Here is a 25698-nt window from a genome sequence, read left to right as displayed (position 1 = left end):
GCTAAAGCACAAATGGGTGGCTTCCTCAACACCATTTTGCTCATTATAAGCAATTTGCTGGTGAGGCTGTGAACGCAGGGTGGCAAGGTTGCCTCTTCTCTTTGCTTCACTTTCATCATGCAACAGCCTAGCCTGCTTTAGGGTTGAAAGATGACCTGGAGGTGCCCGATGTTAGACTGTCACAACTAGCTCCATCTGGGCTTTAGATCTAAGAGTGGATATGTTCGTGCCGTGTGGGAAGTGCCTGGCCCGCTTCATAAGTTGCAGTGTGCTTCTCTCGCTGTGTGTGAAGTTGGTGAGTGAACGTCTGTCTGCATGCGAGAGTCCAGAGCTGTCTTCCTGTCCGTGTTTATTCACAATACTTAAACATTTGCAGGACAGTGGAGGACGTGATCCCCTCGCGTGCCTCCCTCATGGCCTGGTTTGGAATGTGAGAAGGAGTTGGAATGTAAGCTGACACCATGTACCTTGGCAGCTTGGAGGGTATTGCAGGTTCACTGGGCCCTCATGGTGTAGAGAAAGGTCTTGGGTCTGGGAGTCAGCCTATGTGAGTTCTAACCCCTGCTCTGTGTTAGCTCCCTGTGCAGCATTAGGCAGACCGCTCTGCCATCTGGCTTTCCCCTTTTAAGTCAGGCGCATGGATGCACATGGTCCTGGTCTAAAATCTAGTGACTTGCATGTGGAAATGAGGCTGCATAGGAATGAGTGATGCTCACAGCATCCAAAAGACTTAGAATTTCATCCTGCCTCAGCCCACTCCATTCGTCCTGCCGCCAGCTAGGAGTTGCAGATACACTTCATGTAAAGGGGGCTCAGCGTATTGGGGGAAATAGAGGTGGTGGCATCCGTGCCGTTTGTCGAGTTGTTAAAATGTGACTGTTTGGGTTTGGTTGTTAAAAGTGTGTGGGAACCTGGCCATCCAGGTCTGCTGTACTCCGCCTGCGGGACCCCTGTCTCACATGCTCTGTCGGCCCAGGCAGGAGGTGACCCTCTCCAAGTGCTCGGTCGCTACATAAAATGTGTCTCTCTCTCTCTCGTTTGTTTCCCACCTGCTTTCCGAGCCCCTTTCTCGGACAGGTAAGATACCATCTTTCCTATGGATGACTCGTGGACCCAGGTGCTCCCCTCTGCTTGGCTGTGTGCATGTTGGGGGGGGGGGGTGCTGCGGGGAGGGCCACCTGGCTGGGGTCCAATCACCTTTCTTTCCACCCTCACTATTATCTTCTGAACCACAAGTCCTGAGGGAGGGAGGGAGGGAGTGTGGGGGTCATTAGTGCCTTCAGCAGGAATGGGGCTCACTGCACATCCCACAGGTGTGGAGATGAAGGAAGCCCCAGCCAGGGAAGAGGAGAAGGGCAGTTTCTCCTGGCCTCAAGAGTCCCTGTGGACCACTCCCAGGGTTTTCAGTGGCTTTTGAAAAAGGCTTGAGGAGCAGTATCTCTATGATGTCAGCCCATAATACAGTCAGTTTTAAGTGTTCATATCCAAAGTCAATTCAGTTGGAGTTTCTGCTGTGGCTCAGTGGGTTAAGAACCCAACATCATGTCTGTGAGGATGCAGGTTCAATCCCTGGCCTCGCTCAGTGTCAGTTAAGGATCCAGCATTGCTGTAAGTTGCAGCATAGGTCACAGACATGGCTTGGATCTGGTGTTGCTGTGGTGGAGCTGGCAACTGCAGCTCCAATTCAACCCCTGGCTGTGGCCCTAAAAAGAGGGGAAAAAAAAGTCAACTCAATTAAACTAAAGTATTAAATGCCTACCACTGTGCAAGGCGCCACGCTGCGCATTACAGACAGTAGATACCATTTAAGATGCTGTGTAACTGGGTCACCATGCTGTACAGTAGGAAAAAATGTATATATAAATAAATGATAAAAAAAAGATGCTGTGTCCCATCAAGGACCCTATTTTATTATAAAGACAAGATATATTTACCAGAAAGACTAAGAGAACTGTGAAGAGAGTGTATGATGGGCTGCCTTTAAATTACTGAAGAATTCAGTGTATACATTCTGAAGGGGAGAGAAGCGGGAGTACAAGAAGACTCAAATGTTATTTCTTTATTAGAATGTGTTTATTAGATAAGTTATTATTATAAGTTATTTGTTTATTAGAATGTGTTTTTTTAAATAATTATAAGGGGCTCACGTACCAGGTGTTTTTGGTACTTCCACTTTTAGAGATGAGCGTGTCTGCTCTGAAAATCCACATTAACCCCGTGAAACCACTATAGCACAACGTGAGCCGGGAAGTGGGGGGGATTTCCCTTCCTCCCTAGTGCACCTCTCTTGAACATTTGCTCTGGTTTCATGGTGTCCCAAATACTTTTTGCTTTGGGGGGAAAGTCTTAAGTGTTTTCCTTTCCAAAGGCTTCTCTGCTACTTTTCAGAGTTCATAATAAAACAATTAGGAGGATATGGGAACTGATAAGTCAATTATGCAAAAGTGAGTGACATGGCACTATGAACACTCTCAGGAGAAGACTCAAGAGCTGATACCCCTGTTGTGGGATGGGTTGGGATCCCCTGCCAGTGTGGGGGGGTCTACACCTGGCACCTAGCCAGCCTGAACCAGTCAGCTTACTGCCCCATGTGTCCCAGGGATGCGCTGACCCAGTTCCTGGCATGTCCCCCATGGTGGTGCTTTTCCTGTGTGTGGGTAAGGGGCAGTCACAGAGGCAAAGACTGTGGGGTTCACCACAGGGGAAGAGCTCCACTCTTCCCACAGCTGCTTCCTGATGCCCAAAGACCCTTAGAATATGGCTTATTGAGGTCATTGGCTCAGAATGGATAACTCTGCTTAAAACCACAACAGAGTCCCCGAGGCCCAGGATTCAGCCATGCAGGGCAGAGAACTGCTTTATGCAGAAGTTCAACAGAAAAAAAAGTGCACCCTAACCTCAGTTAGGAAGGCTCAGCGAGAAAGGCACTTAGCAGAGGTGTGGACAAGGAGGGGAGCCTATGACCAAATGTAACCTCTCTTCCTCCCAGACTGACAAAATATCTGGAGTAGTTCATAAGAACAGCAACCCCAAGCCTGCTTCCAAGGCCCCAATGTGAGTCTGACCACACTGAGGCCTGAGCTGGATTTCAGGTAGGGAGAGGCTGCAAGTGTATAAACAGCATGGCTTAGAACCCTGCACTCCAGCTCTTCTCAGACAGACCTTGGAGCTACTGTGGTCTTAGCCTCCACAGTTCTCTACCTGCAAAATGGGTTTGGCAGTTTGAGGATATTTTTGAGTACCTACTCTGTGCCAAGCCCAGGCTGGCTGTTAAAGACACAGAGTGAATGAGATGTGGCCTCTGTGCCCTGTTAGTGTTTATAAGCCAGTGGATCTCCTCCCAGCCCTTTGATTTAACTGTTCCAGCCAAAGAGAGAGATCCCAGAGAGCATGACTATCCATGAGGCATATTTAGGCTCCATGCAAGGCAGAGCAAGCAGTGGAAAGAGCCTTCATCTTTGGGTGAGAAAACCTGCATTCTAGTTCCCACCACACCAGTAACTGCCTGTGACCTGGGGGCCCAGCAGTTCTTTACTCTGAGCCCTGCCTCCTCCTCTATAAATAGAAATCTCACCAGGCCCCACCTCACTAGGTGATTGTGAGGATTAAATGAGCTGGTGTCTGTCACATTCCTCCTCCTTTGGCACCAAGTCCTTGTCCATTTGGTGTGAACTGGTTCTGAATTCCCACTTCGCTTCTCTCCGCATGCAGCTGGCCCACTCCACTGAGTTCCACCCCAGGAGAAGCGAGCATTTTCCTTGGAGAAAACGTGCTACAGGGAGCTTCTAATTTCAGGCCACACACTTGCCATCCCCCCACCACCTTCTGCCCTGGTACCTGAGTCCGAGAGCCCCATAGATGCTCATGGCAACGTAAAAATGTCACACCTCATTGCTTCATCCTCATTTTTCTTTTACTTCAAAGGGCCTCGTGACCCCAAGGTAAGGGGTTAAGCCATGAGTCAAAGAAGCAAGTTTAAAGGGATGAGTCAGCTCTTTGTGGTTTGAGTTCACCACTGATTAACCTGGGTGAGGCGGAACTAGAATTTCTGGCCTTGCATCCCTTCGGGACAACTGGATTGGAAGGTTTAAGAATGTCTTTGCTGGCTCTTGATTATTTCCAAAGCCTTAAGAATTATAGGTTGTAGGCATGGTATAAGGAGACCCGAACCCCCCTATTCCCCTCTACTCACCCGTTTCTCCGTCTTTCCCTCTTTGTTTGTAGTCGACCACAGCATGTTCGAGAACTTGAACACAGCCCTCACTCCAAAGCTCCAGTCAAGCCGTTCCTTCCCCCACTTGTCCAGACCTGCAGCCCCCAGCTCTGCTGCCCCGGGGTCCGTGGAGCCCAGCGGGCCAGGACTCTGGGTGGGCAGCAGCCAGCACCTCAAGAACCTGGGCAAAGCCATGGGGGCCAAAGTTAACGACTTCCTGAGGAGAAAAGAGCCCTCGAGCCTGGGCAACATGGGCACGATGGAGGTCAACAAGACTGCAGGGGCCCAACTGGCTGGCGGGGCTGACGTGGAGGACGGAAGGTGAGTGTGCCTCCTCCTCCCGCCCTGACATTCCTACGGTTCTGGGGACCCAAGAGGAGGTCTACAGACAGAATGTGGTATCTCAAGGGGAGAATGATCCTGGGGAAGGGACATGAGGTTGTCCCGTGACAAACAGCTGAAGGAGCATGCTCTTCCTGGAAACTCAATACTGTTTCCATTTTGCAGATAATGCAAGTTCAGGGCAGTAATGTGATAGTTATAAAGTTAGTAATTGGCAGAGCGCGGTTCAAACCCAGGTATGGCCAGAAGCTCCCCAGGGCTCACCCAGCCACGCCTGAGAGGTGCTGCCCTGAGAAGCCAGTGTCTGCCAGAACCCACTAGGCAGTGGAGGGATTAGCCTGCGGTGGCAGCAGCCTTCCCATTTCCAGGATCCCCCAGGTGATGATGTACTTGTTAGGACCATTGCACAGGTTCCGACATGACGCAGTTCACCAGTGGTCCCAGTGTTAACCCTTTGTGCTGCTCTGAACACCGAGTGATGATGTGACAGGCCAGAAGCCATTTGTGCTGAGACTTACATGCTAAACCAAGAATGACAGCCCAGAGCGTAAAAGCGCTCCCTGGGCGGGTGAGTGGAATGTGTGTGCACTTGGAGTTAGAGAAGCAAGATCGCAGCGAGGACTGGTATCTCGCCGGTCTTAAAGCACACGTCCCTGTGTCATCAACCTTACAGGTCAGCCCTGCAAGAAGCATTCCCTCGGCTGGATCCCCCACCTCCCATCACCAGGAAGCGAACCCCTCGGGCCCTGAAGACCACCCAGGACATGCTGATTTCCTCGCAGCCCGTCCTAAGCAGTCTGGAGTGTGGGACAGAGCTGCCATCTGGGCAGCCCCAGGATTCCCTTCCCACTGCCCAGCCCCTCCCAGCAAATGCTTCACAGCCAGAGGCCACCATGGAAATGGGGAACAGGGCCGAGGCTCTGCCCAATGGGGAGGTTTCCCTGTCCGTCCCTGACCTAATCCACAAGGACAGCCAGGACGAACCCACACTAAAGACGACTGAGTGCAGAAGGGCCTCCTCCCCTGGCGTCATCGAGAGAAATAGCCTCAAACTCAGCCTGGACCCCATCAGCCTGGCTGAGTCTCTGGAGGACAGCAGCTTGCCATCTCGGGCACGGACCTCCAGCCTTGACAATGAAGGCCCTCACCCAGACCTGCTGTCCTTTGAGTAGAGCTGCTTCTGTTCCCGCCGAGCACCCCTTCCCCTCCACTGTGCACCCTCACTCTTGCTCCTGCTTTTTCCTGCTGTTTGTCCTCCTTGCACTAGGCTGCAGCAGAGAGCTGATTCTCCCACACAGGCTGTTGCAGGGCCGGAAGTCCCTGAGCAGTCCTCATTCCAGAGTCTGTCTGTGGAGTGGCCAAAGGATCCAGGTGCAATTCCAGCTCCTCTGGGTGCTGGCTGCAGTCCTTGGATATTGGAGCATCTGCTCCTGAGATGCCCTGGCTTCTCACCAACCTGCAGGGCCAGCAGCCCAGGATGAAGGTTCTTGGGAGAATTCTCCTTGCCTGTCTCCCACATGCTGTCTGCTCTTTTCCCTCTCCTGCCATCCTGGTTCCTTCCTTCTCTCTGGGGCCCCAAAGGCCTGCTGCCTCATGCAGAATAGGGCTGGATGAGGGGTGATGGATTTGGCTTGATGATGGGCTTAGTCCCAGAAAGCCACACACCTGGAGCACGGCTCAGCCATGGCTTCTCCTGGTTCCAAGACAGGGCAGGCCTCGGGTTGTCATCCCGCCTCTGCCTGGGTGGATGTGAGCTGGAGAGGTTGCATTCCAGGCCGGAGACCTTGGGTAGTCTTGTTGTCAGGGTTCGTAGGTGTTTCTTATCTAACCAGATGGAGAACATGGTGAGCATTTCCTAGGGTGGGCCACAGAGCCAGCCACCAAGAGCCCAGGTTGCGAATCTGCAGAGGCCCTGGGCAAGATGGTGCAGCCAGCAATGCTTGGACTCTCTGCACAGGAGGAGGAACCAGGGCTTCCCTTGCTGTGTGTGAAGACAGGGCGAGGGAGGCCCTGGCCAAAGCAGCAGAGCAAGTTCTGATCTTGTTTGGAGGGAGGGCCCAGGAACCTGGCATCCAGTCCCGTGAGAACTCAGAGCAGCAGTGGAGAAGGCAGTGAAAACAGGATGCAGAAAGAGCAGTTGGCAGGACTCAGAGCTGCTTTTCAGAGGATAATACAGCCTGAGGGGTTGTCGTTCTAAGGTCTCAGCATGGTAAGTGCCAGAACCAGGGTGAGGAGTGAGAGAGGTTGGAATGTGCCAAGAACCATGGGACAAGCTGCCCTTAGGTAGGACATGCTCTCCTTTTACGCTGAAGGTGGTCTCCACATGCGTGCCAAGGGGGTCCAGTGAGGGAGTGATGGTTCACCCAACCCCACTGGTCCTGCACTCCTGATTTAACCCATTTCTGTGTTCCTGTCTCCCACCAGGGGTCCTGTCATGCTGTCTTCCTGTGACCAGGACACCTTGTCAGGGGATGATCCCAGCGTCAGGGGCCTTTGCAACAAGAAGAGAACATGCCATTTCTTGAGCAGGGTGGCTGGTCCTGGGGAGAAGGCTGGGAATGATGCACCCAACCAGACAGGCTGTCCAGTCCTCCTCCTGTGATTCCTGCTGCTTCCCCTTTTCCATTTGTTGTTCTGCTTCCCACTCTGGGTGCCCCAGCACTCGTGTCTCACTTCATCTCACCACCTAGTTCCTGCTTCTCTCCTCTGCCACAGAAAATGTCTAAACCAGCTCCTGCAGACCTAGGAGCACCAGGGGACACCAGGATGCAGGCTGCTCTTCTTGCATCCTTGCTCCTGCAGCCATGTGGCCTTGCCACAGCCTTCCTGCCACCTTTTCTTCTACCCTGTCTTCCCAGAGCAAAACCTGTTGTCTCATCTTCCTCAGGAGGGCCCAGGCATGCCAGGCTCCTTGCAGGCGGTGTTGAAGTGAGAGACGATGTTACTGGATTGAGTAGATCCTGCCTTACTCTAGGAACGTCACAAGGCTGTGATACCTGGTGCTGATGCTCAGAAGTTCTCAGGACTAGCATTTGTGGACCTGTGAGTTTTCCCAGAACAGCTTGGGGTTCAGCACAAAAACACAGAGCAGGGAGCCAGGAGGTAGCCCGCTTTCATCTGTGCTTCCATACCAACAGGGTTTGCTTCTCTGATGGGAAACTTACTAGGCACCAGCACTGTGGGGCTGCTCCTTTCCCAGAAACCAGGGTGTCTCTGGCCAGGGGAAATGGTAGCTGAAGGTACAGAGGTTGCAGGCCTGAGCTGGTTTAAACATCTTGCTCTCCAGTCCACACCTAGCCACCACTGAAGTCTCGGCCCTCAGACCCAGGATTAGCACAGGGAGCCTACTGGCTGTCCCAGGACTATGGCCAGGGTGACCCCAGAGTTCCTCAGACCTGTGTCTAGCATCGAATAAGGGGCTGTGCAACCCTGCTTCAGGCTTCAGTTGGCCTCTCTGATCTCCACCTTGGCCATCCTTCAGCAAGGGCAATGCTGCTCCTAGGGATGGGGAGGCCTCTTTGAGGCTAAAATCTGGTCCTTGATGCTGCAGACAACACCTGGTGCTAGGGGCTCAGTGTTGCCCAAAGGCCAGCAGGAACAGCAACTTCTATCCTGCTCAGGGCCTCAGATCCGACCAGCTGTCTGTCCAAAGCCCCCCCTTGGCTCCCCATGTCCATCTTAACAGCCTGACCTTCCTGTGACTGCAGCATGGCAATCACCCCATGACACACATACCCCCCTCATGGCGAGTCCAGCTCTGGAAACTTTACCCTGAGGTTGCCCAGTCTGCTCAAGGGCAGAGTATCAAGGAGAAATGAAGGGCCTGTCTTCTATGTCCACAGAAGGAAGTTGGGGCCACAGAGTCTTTTCCTGTTACTCCCTCTCCATGTCCCCATACTCAGCAATAGCTTTACCCTGAGAGATATAAGGTGAGCTTCCAGAACCTGGAAGGAGGGTGGACTCTTCCCCTGCATGGAGAGAAATGTATCTGTCATAATGAATGTGGGTGATATGAAGACAGTCACATAATCCATCAACTTTTAAAGAACAAAGAGGTTGGCCCCAGTTTAGGGGAAGAAGAATAAATAACTATAGAGCTCTTCTGAATGTTTTCTAGAGACTTTATATTTATATTTTTAGTAATTTTCTGGTAGAAGGAAGCTACACAATAAAATGATTTGGTTTGGTTTGGTTGGTTTGGTGTTTTTCTCCTAAACGGGGGAGTGGTTGGTTTTTCTGAAGGCTGACTTGTGGAGCAGAGAGCACTGGCCTTTGGCTTCATGAACCTGGAAGAGTGAGACGTTAAGGGAGATGGAATCGTGAGGATGATGGGTGCTGCTGACAGACCTCCAACCCAAGACTCCCAGGGGCAGACGACCTCACTGGATGTGCCCTCCTTTGTTCCCATAACTGGCTGGCTACTGGAGAAGTGTCCCTCTTCCAACCAGGCCTATGGTTTTTTTCAGGGCATCAACATCGTGTGCGGAGGTGTGATGGGCTCCCCCTCAGAAGGAAGCAGGGAGGAAATGGGAGTGACCACTAGGTGGCCCACCTGGGGTCAAGGAGGGGACGGAGCTGGGTGTGTGTGCAGACACCCTTCAGAGAGGGACCAGAGCTGCCACCAGATTCAGAGTCATAGGTCCGTCCATAAAACACACAGAGCTGCTGATGCAGGCACTTCCCCCAGACTGGGGCAACCAATGCCCCTTACTGGGAGAGTGTGGCTTGGGGCAGCCCTGGCCTGAGGCCCCTCTAACCCCTCTACTGCCCCCTGGCTGGTGTCAGACCTGGGGACCCAGAGGACCCCCAGCTGAGTGTAGGCCAGTACTTTACTTTCCTTCAGGGAAAGAGTGGAGAAGAGACAGCAAAGGGGAGGAAAAGTGGCATGTAGTCCGTTCACAGAAGCCATACACCTTTCTAAAGGGGGAAGGATGGGGCCTTTCTGCCAGCCCTGTCATTCGCCCATCAGAAACGTCTGGGACATAAGGCTGAATCTCCAGCCTTTTCTGCCTCGAATTCTACTCGTGCACTTCTTTCTCAGGGGATGAGCAAGAAGACAATGGAGCGTTCCCGCTGCTCGCTTGCTCTGCAGTGAGATGCAGTGTGTTGTTCTGGGAGGACGGCAGTAATGCAAAAACCAATCCAGCACATTCCATGCATGGGAAAGGCATTGAAAATACTTACAATAGCGAATTTTTCCTTTAAGCCTAAGCGTAAGTGACTTTTCTTTGGGCGACCGCTCCCATTGGACGGCTTCAGGACCGCCTTCTGCAGTCATTCAGGTGTGAAATGTGCCTTTAATATGCCTTTCTTTCCCACTATTATGCAAAGTAGTTATTTTCGGCTAAGATCAAATATGAAAAACTACAATGTAAGGAAAACTTGAAAAGTGTACGTATAAAAGGAGTGCATATGCCTTATTTTGTAATGTTGAGCTCTAAGCTGAGTCATTGATCTAGAAGTTGGGGTACAAAGTTACGTTTATTCAGACGATTTGGCCAAGCCGGTTGGGGAGCAAAGTGCTGTCTGGGGCACAATAATAACATTGGTGGAAGAGAGATACCTGCTTCTGTCTCTCACTATGCCCACAATGGGTGATGACACCAGGGAAGCTGCCCTCCTCTTATGCTAACAGGCAATGTTAGCAGAACATGAAAACACACCAGAAGCGTCAAAGGTATGTATGTGGTGGGGGGGAGGGAAAGCGGTTTTCCTCTGAGCTTAATCTGCCCAAAGTAGTTGCCGAGGGAAACGAACAAATCAGAATTCATCAGGAAACCCAGCTCTTTCCTAAGGTGTAGGCATGTTCCGGTGGGGAAGCCCAGTGGGGATTCAAAATTTCTGGAATTAACTAATCCGGGGCTGCACCTCAGACACTGCTTCAAACTCAGAGAATTCCTTCTTGGCCAATTTGCTCTGCTCTCAGACTTTTTAAAAATCAATCCCTTCAAAGTCAGTCAATCCTAGGAATGTTCTAGAACTCTCGGTGTTTGCGTCAATTCCCTGCCCGCTCTGTCCCTACAGCTCTGCCTGGTCCAGCTTCCTTGCCTTTGAGATTTTGGCCCTGGGGATCCCGGGGGCTTCACTCAGCATTGCCCTTGCCAGGCCAACTGCAGGGTGGGGGGTACCCCAACTGCAGCCGCTGCGGTGGCTCCCCTGTGAGTGGGAACAAGTAATTAAGCCCACACAGAGAAAGGCGGCTCTCCTAGATGAATCCCCCCCCTCCCTGAGCCGCCTCACAAGTGCAGATGGCATTTAATGTCTTCCATCTCTCCCAAGGAAATCCACTCTGGAAACCTTCATTTCAGTTGTCCGGCAAAAGCATCTTCAAGCACTTTGCCCTCCAGGACACCCTCCTCCCTGCTGCCGCTTGCGCTCGGTGAAAGCGCGGAGTCCCCCGCCGCTTGCCGACCACTAATGAGAAAATTCCTCCGCGTTCGTCTCTAGGGCCCGACCCCCGGAGACACAAATCCTCTTTGTGTCCAGCTTATCTCCAGCTGCTGCCATGATAAATAGTCCAGCTCCAGGGAGCCTGGGGAAGCGCTACCCCACGGAACGAAGCACAGAGGGAAGCGAGCTTGAGGAAATATTTTAAGGACCAACTCAGACACATCAGGCTACTTTCTCTCTCGTGGGAGGTGCCTGAGGAATCTGCCCCTCACCAAGCAGGAAACACTGCCAGTATTTCTCCCTTGGAAAAGACAAAAAATGCCCCAAAGCAAAAAGCAGTCGACCAAAAAAATGCAACTTTTGTGTTTTACAGTGGTTTCCAGTGTCATCAGCTTAGCCACCATCTCCTCCTCGGTATGGTCTCTACACTCTGGTTTATTCTGTAATTCCTGTGGGTTTGGTCTGGTGTGTAAGCACAGCCTGCTTCATGGGCTAACTCATGGCAACTTAACAGCATCTCACTGGAGCTACCGTGGAGTAGTTCTGGTCAGTGCAGGCCACCACAAGGCCAGTGGAGGGGCAGCCTGGCCTTTGCCATGGAGGGACAGGGAACTCCACCAGCCCTGAGTAGGGCTTGCAGCTTCTGCCTGTGGATGAACTCCTTCTGCGTCCTGAGCCCACAACAGATGGACCCAATGGCTGGATAGGAGAACCCAGAACAAGCTTGCAGCACCTTCCCCGTCAGTCTCTAGGTATCTGGTAAATTCTGTTTGTCAGCCTTCCTTGCTCATTTTAAATCCTGGGTCCTCTATGTCAAGAGCTGTCAAAAATTCTTTGCAGCATACCTGATGAATTCCCTTTAGGCCAGGCGGTGGTGTGACATTTCCAAGAGCTCAGTCTTCTGGACAGGCTGTGTAGGTCGTCTGGGAAGTGATCTCAGGCATAACAAAGTCGAGGGACAAGGCTGTGGTCATGGTCAGCCTCCCTGCCCATGCCTCTCTCCACATCCCCCCAGTTCATCAATCAATGATTATGTAAGTAGTACAGATACGACTAGGCTGGGGACTTTTCTGGGAAGCACTTGGGAGAGGGGTGAGCTGGGCTCTCTGTGCTCCAGACCATCCACAATCCAGCCCAGTCAACTGTGCCAGCTTCATCTGCTACCACTGCCTCTATGTTCCGGTACCTCATTACCCCAAACTGTTCAGAATCACTTCTGTGTCTTTGTTCAAGGCCATCCATCTGCCTGGTCACTCCTGCCTTCCTTTCTCTTCTCTCTGACTTTGACAAGATATGTTAATTTAGCCTTCAGATTTCTGCTCAGGAGGCACCCCTTCCTCTGGGATCCCTGCCCAGACACCACCCCCAGCTACTCCTCTGCTCCCCAGTAGCACCTGGTGCATTTCTCCATTGTGGCACTTGCCACATGACATGGAAAGGAGCTGCCTGCTGGTATCTCTTCCACAAGTCTCTGAGCATCTCAAGGGCAGGGGCCTTATTATCTTCATCTCTGACCCCCCTCAGTCCCCAGAACTGCACCTGGCACATCACAGGAGCTTGATAAATTTGAAATGAACTCAACTTGTCATTTAATTTGGAAAATTATATATGTATATATAAATACACATACACACACACAATCTAGTGCTAAGTGGCATGGTGTAGACCAAACCCACCCGTTTCACCCTCCTTCCTCAGGACCTCCACCCACAGGTGGTCTCTGCAGCTGATCCACTCTAGAGAAGGATGGAGAGAGGCCATTTTTAAAGTGGAAAATGATTAATGGGCCTCTGTGTAGCTCATTTCTCTCCAGCCAGAGCCTTCATGAACTCTGCTCCCTGAACAGGTGTCCCCTTGCCATGGAGCCAGGAGAAGCAGGTACTTAGGTCCAGCCTAATGTAAGAAGAAGGGTAAGACTCCAGTGCCAGGCACCTGCCCACCTCTAGTCATTGCTCCTCCAGCTGCTCTTAATTCCAGTTCTTAATATTCATACTTTACCATCTAGGGCTTCGTTATTAATTGGTGCTTTATTATTCTATTTCTAAAGCTCTTATGTATTCCAGGAATTGAGCTAATCAATTTACATTCATTATCTCCCTTGTTTTTCTCAATAGCCCTGCAAGGGAAGTCCTCTTAAGCCCCCTCACCTTTTTTTTAGATACAGACAATACCTTGCTGCATTCAAAGAATTCACAGACATGAGCTCATTAATCCTTATATCTTGTGAGATGGTGTTTTTCAGCCCTAGTTTACAGATAGGTAAACTAAGACTGAGGTGATGACTAAGCAGACTGCCCGAGTCTTACAACAGTAAAAAGGCAGAGCTAGACCTGAAGGCCTAGGTTTTTAGACCTAAGGAGCAGACGGCTTTCCCACCACCACGTGGTTCTTCTGTTTTCATCATACCCATCTGACAAAAATGTGCAGGAAATGTTCATGGCCCAGAAACATCTTGTGGAGTTGGACCTTCTCTAGGGGTGAATGCAGTTTCGTTAAATGCTGAATATTCATGTAGGATAGGTATTTAGAAACCCATTCACCAACTCCGTATTTTACAGAAGAGGAAACAGAAAAGACTCTGGTTTTTCAGTGTTAACCTGTGCTGGCATGGTCTCTGATTCCCCGCATAACTCTATGAGGTAAGAACTATTAACCCCCTGGACTTTCCCTGTGGCTGTGGTTAACCAACCCAAGTAGTATCCATGAGGATGCGGGTTCAATCCCTGGCCTTGCTCAGTGGGTTAAGGATCCAGCATTGCTGTGGCTGTGGTGCAGGCCAGTGGCTACAGCTCCAATTGGACCCCTAGCCTGGGAACCTCCATATGCCGTAGGTGCAGCCACCCTAAAAAGTCAAAAGAAAAAAAATACATTAATACCATTTTCTAGCTGAGGCGGACCAGAGTCTTAGGGAGCTACAGCAACTTGCCCAAAGTCACTCTACCAGTAAGTGACAGAACTGACTCTAGTGCCTCTTGAAAACATTCATTCTGAATGGTTTGGGGCTAAATCTGCTCAACTGCAAGAATTTCAACTCCAAACAGGAGTGGCAGAAGTATTTCTTTTGCATCTCAAATTGCAAACTCAGGCAAGTCTGGCTCACAAGCTAATCCTGATATGGACACTGGAAATGAAGCATTCAAATGAGAGATGAGTGTTAATGAGAGGAATGTTTCTGGTTTTATAGCTTTCATGGTTCCTCAGCAGTACAAAATTAAAAAAAAACAAAGAGAAAAACAAAACAAAACAAAGCAAAACGCCAAACTCAGTACCTTTTTTCTTGGTGGTTGTCTGACCTCTTGTGGTTATCTTTGGGCATTGCACTTTTGTCTAGCAACGGCAAAGGCAGCTTTTCATGATAAGTAACATTTATTTACAAGTACTTTCCTTTGGAAAAGTCTTGTAATTTTCCAAAGATCATTCAACAACTAGTATGTGGAAGGATGAGTAAAACAGATGACACTTCTTTACTGAGAATTCCAGTAGGAGAGAGAAAACAGACATCTTTGAAAGAAATGAGAATTCTCCAAAAGTACAGGGATTAAAATCTTAAAAATAAAATGGCATTTAAACCTTCAAACAGGATAGAAGAGGAAAACCTCATGCACAGTATAGCAAAATTTAATATCATAAAGACGACCACCTTTAAAATTTCCAGAAAAGCAGATTGGCTATAAAAGAAAATTAAACTGATGTTAGATAGCTTTTAACAAAAAACCCTAGATACAAAATTTAATGGCTTAATATTTGATGTTGTTGAAAGAAAAGAGTGTTAAACCTATATTTTCAGTTCATCTATCATTTAAATGAGTGTAAAATAAAAATATGAGGCATATAAAACTGCAAAAGGTAAACTACTGAAAGATCATCTTTGAAAATACTCTGGAAGGAAATATGCCAGTAAGAAGAGAAGTGAACTTGGAAGAGTTCTGTGTGTTTGGAAGTAGGTAGGAGGTGAGGATGATTGTTCTCTGGGGTCCAGAGATTTCTTTATTGCTGGGGTATCTGAAATCCTAATTTCCTAGAGCATAGTAATTGCTTATAATAGGTTTAAGAAGTTTTGAAAATTTCTAAACGCTAATGAAAATCGCATGTTTATTCCTCTATATTTCTTTTTAAAAGCCTTTGGCTGTTTTATTTGGTAAAGTTTACCGTTATTTAAATAGTAAAAGATCCAAAAGGAGTAGCTAGTAATTAATAATTCAAATTTTAGAGTTTAGAAAAATGATTAATGATGATGTCAAGAAGGAAATGAGCATATGCTTAATTATAACAATACATTTTAAATATTGTAGGGAAAAGCAAAAATACAGGTTTTCATAAACTATGGTCTTAATAAACCACTGAAAATGGTTTTTTTAAAAGTAGAGCTTTCAAATCAGGAGCAGGTTTTCATTCAAATTTATTTAATAAAAAGCTTAAAGAGAGAAAAAAAGAAGAAACAAAATGTATAGCAGGAGTTCCTGCTGTGGCTCAGCGGGTTAAGAATCTGACTAGTATCCATAAGGATGTGGGCAGATCCCTGGCCTCGCTCAGTGGGTTATGGATCCGGCATTGCCATGAGCTGTGGTGTAGGTCACAGACTCAGCTCAAATCTGGTGTTGCTGTGGCTGTGGTGTAGGCCAGCAACCGCAGTTTGATTTGACCCCTAGCCTAGGAACTTCATATGTTGCACGTGCAGCCCTAAAAAGACAAATATATATATTTGGGAAGAGTGGAGCGGGATTTCTACTTTAGCTCAGGCCTTGGTAACAAAATACCATTGGTTGTGTGGGTTTTATTTCTCATGATTCTAGAGAACGGGAAGTCAGTGTGAAGACAGCTTTAAAATGAATAGAAGAAACAATTCCTTTCAAACAAATGAAATAGTCACAGAATGTTCATATCAAGAAAGCCTCAGATATCAAGTCAAACTATGTTATCTAACTTTAATTGTATAGTTTGGAATCTATACTAAACTGAAAACTAAAATACTTGTTTGTAAACAATTACAACCTACTAAATTATCTTTGGATTGACAAGGACATTTTTACAGGGATTAGGGGTCGAATTGGAGCTACAGCTGCCACGGCCTGCACCAGAGCCACAGCAACATGGGATCTGAGCTGTGTCTGCAACCTACACCACAGCTCACAGCAATGCTGGGTCCTTAACCCAATGAGCGAGGCCAGGGATCGAACTGGGAACCTCATGGTTACTAGTTGGATTCGTTTCTGCTGCACCACAACAGGAGCTCCATGGATTAAAAATATTTTGACCTGAATACAATGAATACTATGTTAAAATTTGTGAGGTATAGCTAAAGTAGTGCTATGAAATAAATTTATAGCTTTAAATATATTTATTTAGAAAACAATAAATACTGAAGATAAGCCAAATAAGCTAAAAATGAGGGTAAAAATCAATGAAACAAAGAATAGCAATCTAAAAAAAATAACAAAAAAAGATTAACAAAACTAAAAGTCTTGAAAGGACCATTACAGTGCTAAAATTGATTATTCAAAAGAGTAAATAAAGATACAGAGTGAAGGAGGAGATATGATGACTACCTTAATAATATTAACTATATGCCAGTAATTTCAAAACTTAGACAAAATGGATAAATTTCTAGAAAAACAATGTCAACTTTGGCAAAATAATTAGTAAGCTGATAAGTATTAAAGATACTTAAATAGTAATAAAATACTCCCTTTCCTTCTTCACCAGAACTTCATTCTCAGTTTTACAAGGGAGTATTAATGAGCTTTCAAATAACAGATAATCCTTACCTTTCAAAATTGCTGCAAAAATATTGAAGAAATAGACTGCTTAATTCACTCTCTATGATTAGTGTAATTATGCTTCAGCAAACTGTAGTTCTATTTGGCCTACAAGCTTTAAAGCAAAAATCTTATTACTCAATCTAACAGTTTCTTAAAAATAATATAACATGATCAAGTTTAGTAATGCAAAGGTGGTATGACATCAGCAACTTAGCTAATATAGTTTATCTCTATAATGGTATGAAGATTAAAGGAATGTGATTATCTCAGTGGATACAGAGACAAATCATTTAATAAATTTTAAAACAATTCTGATAAAAACTAAAATAGCCTTCTTAAAGTCTACAACAAACATTGTGCTTGATGGGGGAAATTTCCAAGAATTTCATGTAATATGGGAATACCACCAGAATGTCCACTTTCATGACTAGTATTTAATGTACACTGCAGGTCCTAGACAATCAAGTAAACATGGAAAATAAATAAGATCCTAAGTGTGGAAAGAGAATGAGATGCTGTCATTTATAGCTGACAAAATCATGTACATGGAATTTACAACTTAATTTATAATAGAATCAACAGATAACCAGTAGATCTAATGAGAGCACAAATAATTTGCTACTGCCATCATCTGCTAAAAATGTAATAAAACATATGACTTAAATTTATTGCAACTAAAAATAGGGATCAATCTAACAATATACAAGACTTCTATGGTGAAAATTTACTATTGCATTAAAGAACAAAAAAGATGGCCTGAATAAATAGATGTAGCATGCTTATGCATGGGAAAACATCACAAGAATGACAGTTTTGCCCTAATTACAAATTCGTTGCAAGTTTACTCAAAATTCCAGCAAGAGGTTGAGAAACTTATTTACTTTAAAACGTATACGGAGGAATAAAGGTCCATAAATAGCTTTAAAAAGATGGTTTACAAAAATAAGAGTGCTTATTGCACCAGACAAGAATACATTACAAAGTATCAGAACAGTTGTGCGATAAAGGAGAAACCATAAATCAAAGGGAGAAAATAAATTATTAAGGAGGTCGTAATGGGAAAACTACTTCAATATATACACAAAAATACAAAGTTGGATTCTCACTTTGGACAAAGGTTAACCCCAGATTCATCATGTATTCAGCAAATATCTACTGAGTAGCTACTGTGGGTGAAGGACTTTTCTAAACACTGGATATATGTCAGTGAAAGAGGCAAAAGTCTTTCTCTAACTGTGGAGGGTAAACACATAAAGACAGGAGAAGAAAATGTAAGGTAATTTTTTTCATGATCTTTGAATGGGGAAGGGCTTATAAAACAAGGATAAAAAAAGCAAAAAGTCTAAGGCAAAAAAGCACTTGATGGGCTGAATCATAATCATTATTAACTATGAGAACCCTTTATGGCCCACACATATAGTCCAGAGGAAGTCTCTTATACTTCCGTAAAGAGACTTGCTCGAGGTTCTCATCACAGCATTGTTTCCGGTAGCAGGGAGTTGGAACCAGCTTAGATGTCTATCCCTGGAGGAACAAGTAAACAAAATGTTGTGGGTGCATGCTGTGGAGTACCGTGCTTCAGTAAGAGGCACTGGGTTAGAGGTATACTCAACAATAAGGGGTAGAACCAAACATACTATTGAGAGAAAAAATGTAGTAACAGAATTGGAGCAATAGCACCGTATCATGTATGTAAATGTAAAAGTTGTACGGTCACAACCAATTCTGTATATTCTACAAGGATGTGTACATACCAAGGGCATGTATCATATAGTACAGTGCTTGTAGATCGATGGTAATAATGAGTTCAGAACTAAGGGACGTGATTAACTCAAATCTCCATACCTAAGTCCACTTGGACTATAAGGGTAAAGGCTGTAGGAAGGTAAGATAGTTCCAGTGGGTTCAGAGTTCTTCCCTGTATTTGGCTAAAACTGCCCTCCTGTAAACATCCAGTCATTAGTCTGAGTTCTGCTGTCTTCCACTGAACCCAATGCATCTTCACATTTTCACAGAACAGCACCTCAAACACTTAAAAGAGCTGCTGAAGTTAATTAAAGCATCTCTCTTGCAGTCTCACATACCCAGAGTGTCCAGCTGTTCTTCACTTAACATGTTCAGGTCTTCCAAAACATTTCAGGGAACTCTAGAATGGTGTGTACACCAGCTATTAAAAGTGGCTGGCTCATGTGAGAAACATGCTGAAATCCCACTGGGGACCAAGCATCACATAAATTGCTATGTGTGGGTGCTCAGAAAGAAAGAAAGGGAGAGAAGTGGGAGGAAGGAAGGAAGGGAGAAAGAGAGAAAGGAAGGAAGGGAGTAAGAAAGAAACAAAAGAAAAGAAAGGTGTGAGGGAAGGAAGGAACGAAAGGAAGGAAGGAAGAAAAAGAAATCACTGCTATGAGAGTTCTACTCAGTCTTCAACTAATAGTCTTGTTCTACTGAATTTTGAAATGTGTAAAGTTCAGACAAATCTCTGCTATCCAGAATGAGTGACCACCTTTTGTACATATGGATTTAGTCTGTCATTTATTTAAGAAATCTTCACTGAATATATTTTCTTTCTTTCTTTTTTTGTTTTTGTTTTTTTTTTGTCTTTTTTTGTTTTTTTTTTTTAGGGCCGCACCTAATTGGAGCTATAGCTGCCGGCCTACTCCAGAGCCACAGCAACACCACATCCAAGCCTTGTCTGTGACTTACACCACAGCTCACGGCAATGCCAGATCCTTAACCCACTGAGCGAGGCCAGGGATCGAACCCGCAACCTTATGTTTCCTAGTCATATTCGTTTCCGCTGTACCATGACAGGAACTCCTGAATATATTTTTTATGCCAAAGATTGCTGTGGGGTCTAATAACTGGAATGTGCTTCTTGTTCTGTAGCAAAGGAATCCAAGACCCAATGTGGAACCCTGGAGAGCAGGCTTGCTTCTGGGTCTTTTCTTGAACGAACCAGAAGGATTTGGCTCCCATCTCTCTGAATATGGCTGCATTTCGCTTCTTCTCTGCTATGGATTGCTGTGAACCCAGAACTCAGAATGGCTCATGCTTTGGGGTTCCAGACACAATGTCTCTTCATGTTTCCTGGAAATAAATCTCAGCTCCTCTCTTTAATAACTTTAAAAGGTAAGGCCAGTGGGATGAAATGAATCACTATGATTTGAAGATGGGTGAGAGAATGGGCATAGACTTTGGTACATTCCACACAAATCAAATTTTATTATTAGTAGTAGTATTAGTATTAGTATTAAAGTATAGCTGATTTACAATGTTGCAGCCATTTATGCCATATGTATATATGTGTGTGTGTGTGTGTGTTCATATATACATATATATTCATATTTTCCATCATGGTCTATCCCAGGAGACTGGATATGGTTCCCTGTGCTGTACAGCAGGACTTCATTGCCTATCCATTCTAAAATGTGAATTAGCAGAAAAATTCAAAGGACTTTAGAAGCAATATGACAAATTCTTCAGAATGAGCTTCTAGTCAGTAGATTCTCTGATGGAGCCTGGCTCTGGGCAGCACACATTTCTACATGCTGTGGAGGATTCAAGGGAACAGGAACCAGACATGAGTTCCTTCAAAATCCCCACAGGTACCAGAATGCAGAGCCATATCCATGCTGTGGAAGGGATTAGCATAAATAAAACTAGGCAGCATCAGAGATAAAGTGTTTCCAGGGTGATGTCTGGCAGGAAGACTGGAAAGAAGGTGAGTTGCCCAGGCGGGAGGGAGGAGGGTGCGTGAGTGGGTCAGGGACCCCAACCCTACCAAGACCCACATAGGCAGGTGCAGAGAATGTGTTGGCTGTCTTGGCAGGCTGGGATACTAATCCCCTGCTGATGCTGCCCACATGTTCATCACACCTGGACTCCCCACTCCCACCTGATACAACCAGGCTCAGCAGAGGGGCTGGCAGATGTGTATCCCCCTGCCCAGCCACTTGTTTTATAGATGAGGAAACGGAGGCCTGGAAAGGGGAAGAGGTTTGTCTGGAGTCACATAGCCACAGGACTGGAACTCAGACTCCTAACCAGCAGCCTGTGCTCTCTCTTCTGTGGGAGGCTTGCCCCCCTGATTGCCTGATCTGGAAGAAGGGTGTCAACCGTGATGCAGTGGTAGCACCTTTAACAAGTCAAGGAGAAGGATCCAAGGTGTTCTACCCCAAGAAAGAAGAGTGAGCGAGGAAAAGGAGTTTCAAAGCTGCTTGTGGTGTATGCATGGGAAGCGGTGGGGATGGGGGAATGATTTGTCTGAGGCTGGTGGACAGAACATCTTCATTCACTCAGACCAGAGAGTCTAAATTGTCCCCTGGAGTTTGGCCTTTCAGACTTACACCTGCAGAAGAAGCAGGGTCGCTAGTGAGAGCTGTCATCCCATCTCTTCTATAAGTGCTTCGTCCAGTCTCCTTATCTTCAAGGCAAGACGTCCACATAATCACTGTTACTGTTCTCTGGGGACAAAAAGCAGAAGACCAGCCATGAGGCTCGATACCCAGGAGTCACCGTGAACAAAGGAGAAAAGATTTCTCCCCAGGCACAGGGTGATCAACATCAAAATGACATCATCAAGGGCTGGGGTACCACGGGGAGCTCTCCTGGCAAAATAGGGGGTCTGCTTACACGTCAGAGTTTCTAGTACTAGATGCTTCCACTTACCGGCAGAAAACCTGTGCCTCTCAATGTGAGAACACCCAAGGCTTATTCTAAGGAGGCCAAGGGAAGGGGGGATGAAGACAGAGTGAGCTGATGGGAGGAAGTTCCCTCAGGTAGCTGAGGATCTGGGAAGCTGCTGCCACGGCTGACCAAGCATGGACAGCTGGTGCGGTAAGGCTCTCCCCCAGTTCTTGGAGACAAATTCCAAAGAGTTCTCCCCTCCGGATTTGAGGTTCTTTTGTTATTGCTGAGACAAAATACTGCCCAAGCACCATCGGCAACTCATCTGGGTTTGCCCAAGGACTGCAGCCCAAGTACATTCCTGGGTTTCTACTCTGCCCCCATTCCTCTTTTTTTTCCTGTAAGTTTCAGCAGAAAACAGCCATCTGCAGCCAAGCCTATAGGAAGCAACTCTACATGTACAGAGGTGCACACACCTTTGCATGGGGGAGGGGCACAGAGAAACAATGGTAGAAGCAAATTGTTTTTTCATAATCAAAGAGCCATGCTTAGGCTTGTTGGGGAGGTAAGAAGCTTGCTCTGGTAGCCTAAAGGGCAGCTTCACTGTGGACAGAGTAGAATGGGTGTAGGGGGGATGGCAGGCTCGCTGGAATGCTCTGTCCTCTCCCTTCTCCCCAGCTAGCACTTCTGCTCGCATCCTCATCACCTGCCCACTGATGACTGAAATCCCTTTAATGGGGCTATAACCAAACATCCCACCATGAAAAAACAGCACTAAACTGTAAATGTCTCCAGAAGTCTGGGTTAAATTGGAACTGTGTTGTAACTGTGTTGTAACTAGATTCTTTTCTGAGAGCAGCTTTCAAGGGGTGTGGAGAAGTAAGCAAGAGTAGCTGCTTGGGATATGGTCCAGATTTGCTGCACTGAGACTTCCTGACCATCTCTCATTTTCCCCATGGCTTTTCATGGTGCAGCTGAAATAATGTGTGCCCTAACACTGTATAAATGATTCCTTAGCAAATATTGAGCAAAATGTAACAGGATGAGCCTTAGGGAGAGGGTTGAAGCAACTTTCTCATTGGCCATCTATTTCCAAACCTGTGTGATTGCACAAGGTCACAGAATGAGTTTGCAGTCAGCTCTGAGAAACCAGGCTTGCTCCCTAGGCTGTCCAAGCACAGAGAGTTCTTTGTGTTTGCCACATCCAGGAACTAAAAGGCACCACCACTTTTCAACAAGACGGAAAGTGCTCTTAGTAGGATGAAGCTTTTTAGAGCTAACACAACAGGAAAAGTCATCTCTTTGTATTGATTCTACAAAGTAGGCCAGTGGTAGAAATGGGACTAAGGTTCCTGTCTGGTCCCCATGTGAGAATTATTACCATAAACACCATCCAAATCTATCTTCGATCTTCTCCATCTCAGGCAGGGGCTGGTTCTCTTTACTGGCTTTAAGAGGTGAACCACTAGCCCTTGGTTTGGTTTTTCAAACTTGGAGATCAGTTCCTTTAGGTTTGGAAAGATCTGTCTTTTAGCACCTTCCACGGTCTGCAAAAATTCAAGAAGGAGATCAGTTGTTATTGTGCAATTATGTGTGAAAAATGACACTTCTCAAAACAGTGGTTTTCAGGGCTGCCTCTTGAGTGGAGAACTGAAAGCGAGTTCAGTTTCAGGGTGGGAACTTCATGTGTGGGAGCTCACACCACACACAAGACTCAGAAACCTTCCTTTAAAAAATGGAACTCTGACTTGCATTCCTCTGAGTAAAGAGGATCAGCAGTCAAGAGGTCCCTACTTCAGTCTGCAGTATCAAGTAGGTCCCCATCCTTGCCACATTGTGGGCAGTTCTTATAGGTACACTGTGGGTGGTACCCCTCTAAGAGCTTCTGTTAGACTCTGCCCTGCTTTGCTCTCATAGAGAACTAACACAGGTGGACTTCTGGTGGGAAATGCAAAATATGCAATTTACAGACTTGATGAATTCAGAATCTCCATGAGAGGAAAACAAGAGAAAAAAGTCCTGATCTAAATGGAAAGTGGAGGGAGGGGATTCCCTTCATGGCTCAGTGGTTAATGAACCCGACTAGGATCCATGAGGATGCAGGGTTCCATCCCTGGCCTCGCTCAGTGGGTTAAGAATCTGATGTTGCTGTGAGCTGTGGTGTAGGTCACAGAAAAGTCTCGGATCCCGCATTGCTGTGGCTGTGGTGTAGGCCAGCAGCTGTGGCTCTGATTTGACCCCTAGCCTGGGAACTTCTATATGCTGTGGGTGAGGCCCTCAATCAATCAATCAATCAATCAATCAATCAATGGAAAATGGGAATATCAACATGACTCAGGTAAATTGTAAATAGTTGTTTTCTGTGTAGCAGTTATAAACGAAGTTCAGGTTTCTAATATAATGTTATAGAAGTCATGTTAAAACATAAGAGCTTCCTCTGCTCTTGTGTATTTGATTTTCTTGATGAGCACTGTGGTTCTCATATGGCCACAGAGTTGGGCTCCAGTGAGAGGGTGACTGGAAGGCTCTCTTATGTGCCATGTGGTTAAACTCTTTAACAGAAACGTAGGCTGACATGGAAGTTGGCTGCAGGGAGATACCAGGTAAGGCTTTCACATCAGCCCAAGGCAGCCACCAGCACAGCACAGAGCTGCTCCTCAGTAAAATGCCCTTCCATGTCTGAGTTACAAATGGTTTAGTTGCCTCTGTATTTTGTCCAGATAAGAGACAAAATGTGATATTAGGAATTGTCCAGAATTTCCCAAAATATGCACAACAAAGAAATAAATGTTTAACATGAGTTGCTTTTTAGAAAATATTACATTTTGAAATAATTTCAGACTTAAAAATTGTAAAAAATTTTAAAAATTTCCATATGTAGCCTTCACCCACACCCCCAAAGTTAACATTTTATCATATTTTCTTTTCATTCTCTCTTTCTAAATATATAAATGTGCATATATATTCTTTTAAAAAAATGTTGGAGGAGCTCCCACTGTGGTTCAGTGAGTTAAGGAGTTCATGTTGTCTCTGTGAGGATGGGACAGTGTTGTCTCTGTGTTGATCCCTGGACTCGCTCAGGGGGCTAAGGATCCAGTGTTGCCACAAGCTGTAGCATAGCTCCAATTTGACCCCTGGCCCAGGAAATTCCACATGCTGCAGGTGTGGCCATAGAAAAGAAATTTAAAAGATCATACATTATGACCCAGTGGGAGTTTATCCCAGGAATTGAAGTTTCATATATAACATTTGAATAGCAATCAACATAATTAATCATATTTGAAAACTAAGGAAAATCATATGACAATTTCTGTAGATGTATAAAAAATTTTGGAGATAAGCTGCTGACATGATATCCCTTTAACCCTAAATACTTATTTTTTAAAAAGCAAGAACATTACATATCCACACTAAAATGAGGAAATTAATCTTGATGTGACACTATTTGCTAATTTCCAGACCTTATTCAAACTTTGTCAGTTGCCTCAATAATGTCCTTTGTAGCAAAAGAAAAAATGTATACGTGTTTGGGGATCATTGCATATTCTAATCTCTCTCAGATATTCACAATGAACATTAGCATACTGAAGATTCTGAGAAATCCTGCATTAAGAGATCTGCTTAACCTTTATTCAAATGTTTCAGAAAGATTATTGCAGGATTCTCTGTTAATAATTAAAGATTCAGTGACATTTATTATACTCTTCCTGACAGAGAAGTAACTTCAAAGGAAAAAAGGTTTTTCTGCTTAGCGCTCTGTAAACCAGAAATGTTAAAGAAATGTCTAAGACTGCCTGTCGGCTGATGCTTCCTTTTGTACTTTCATATGGTCACAGAGCCCCCTTGACTTAGGGTACCCAGCCTCTCCCCATCTTCCCTTTCCACCCATCCTGGTCATTGTTTAGTCTTCTGATTCAACGGTTGTCTTATATGGAGTTCAGCTTGGTATAGTTGACCCCGGGAGAGAATTTGTGCCTTTATACTTTTGATATAACAGCCTCGTTTTTTCAAAAATGGGACCCAGCTCTAGTGCATTCCAGTTACCCTCAAAGAAAGACAAGGTTAACTACTGATCTGACTAATTCTAAACTGTGTTTCCCAATGCCTCCCCCAACACATCTCAGGTTCTTCACCCACCAGTAGCTTTTCGTCATTTTGGTTATAGGAGTTCTTGTGTGTCCTTACCTGTATAGTGTAATACCCATGTTTCTCTTTGAAGATTCGGTATGTGTAGACAAAATTTTTAAACCTGTGGAAAGATGACTGTGTGAGTCATAATGGTCTTATATGCAAATCCAGGTAACATTTACCACTATATTTTGTGTGCAATGCCCTTGTCAATTTGGATCCCCAAAAAGAAGCTGATCA

General features: G+C 45.9%; 2 protein-coding genes across 2 annotated transcripts in view; one reads left to right on the top strand and one right to left on the bottom strand.

Moving 5' to 3' along the window:
• Positions 1 to 923: 923 nt before the first annotated feature.
• Positions 924 to 8741, top strand: C4H1orf226 (chromosome 4 C1orf226 homolog). Its single transcript, NM_001435325.1, has 3 exons — positions 924 to 1077; positions 4225 to 4534; positions 5229 to 8741. The coding sequence occupies exons 2-3, from the start codon at positions 4236 to 4238 to the stop codon at positions 5725 to 5727; spliced, it is 798 nt and encodes a 265-aa protein (NP_001422254.1). The 5' UTR covers positions 924 to 1077; positions 4225 to 4235; the 3' UTR covers positions 5728 to 8741.
• Positions 8742 to 19902: 11161 nt separating this feature from the next.
• Positions 19903 to 25698, bottom strand: part of SH2D1B (SH2 domain containing 1B) — a 32198-nt gene continuing 26402 nt past the window's right edge. The window contains exons 2-4 of the mRNA XM_021089509.2: positions 25516 to 25579; positions 22712 to 22877; positions 19903 to 21167 (exon numbers count right to left, since the gene is read on the bottom strand). Coding sequence (XP_020945168.1) covers positions 21130 to 21167; positions 22712 to 22877; positions 25516 to 25579 — 268 coding nt within the window. The 3' untranslated portion in view covers positions 19903 to 21129. The remainder of the gene's footprint in view (positions 21168 to 22711; positions 22878 to 25515; positions 25580 to 25698) is intronic.

This window comes from Sus scrofa, chromosome 4 (genome assembly GCF_054392235.1).
Source record: "Sus scrofa isolate SSC_HxYL_T2T_F1_AM1 chromosome 4, Sscrofa_HxYL_maternal_Yorkshire_Landrace_v2.0, whole genome shotgun sequence".
NCBI lineage: Eukaryota > Metazoa > Chordata > Mammalia > Artiodactyla > Suidae > Sus > Sus scrofa.
Note: the sequence above shows the minus strand (reverse complement) of the source record. Positions and strands in the feature narration are given on the sequence as shown.

Excerpts from the sequence above, each read along its gene's own strand:
- C4H1orf226 (NM_001435325.1), top strand. The coding sequence starts at position 4,236 with ATGTTCGAGAACTTGAACACAGCCCTCACTCCAAAGCTCCAGTCAAGC. Across the intron at positions 4,535-5,228 it reads GCTGACGTGGAGGACGGAAG|GTCAGCCCTGCAAGAAGCAT; the intron begins GTGAGTGTGCCT and ends TCAACCTTACAG.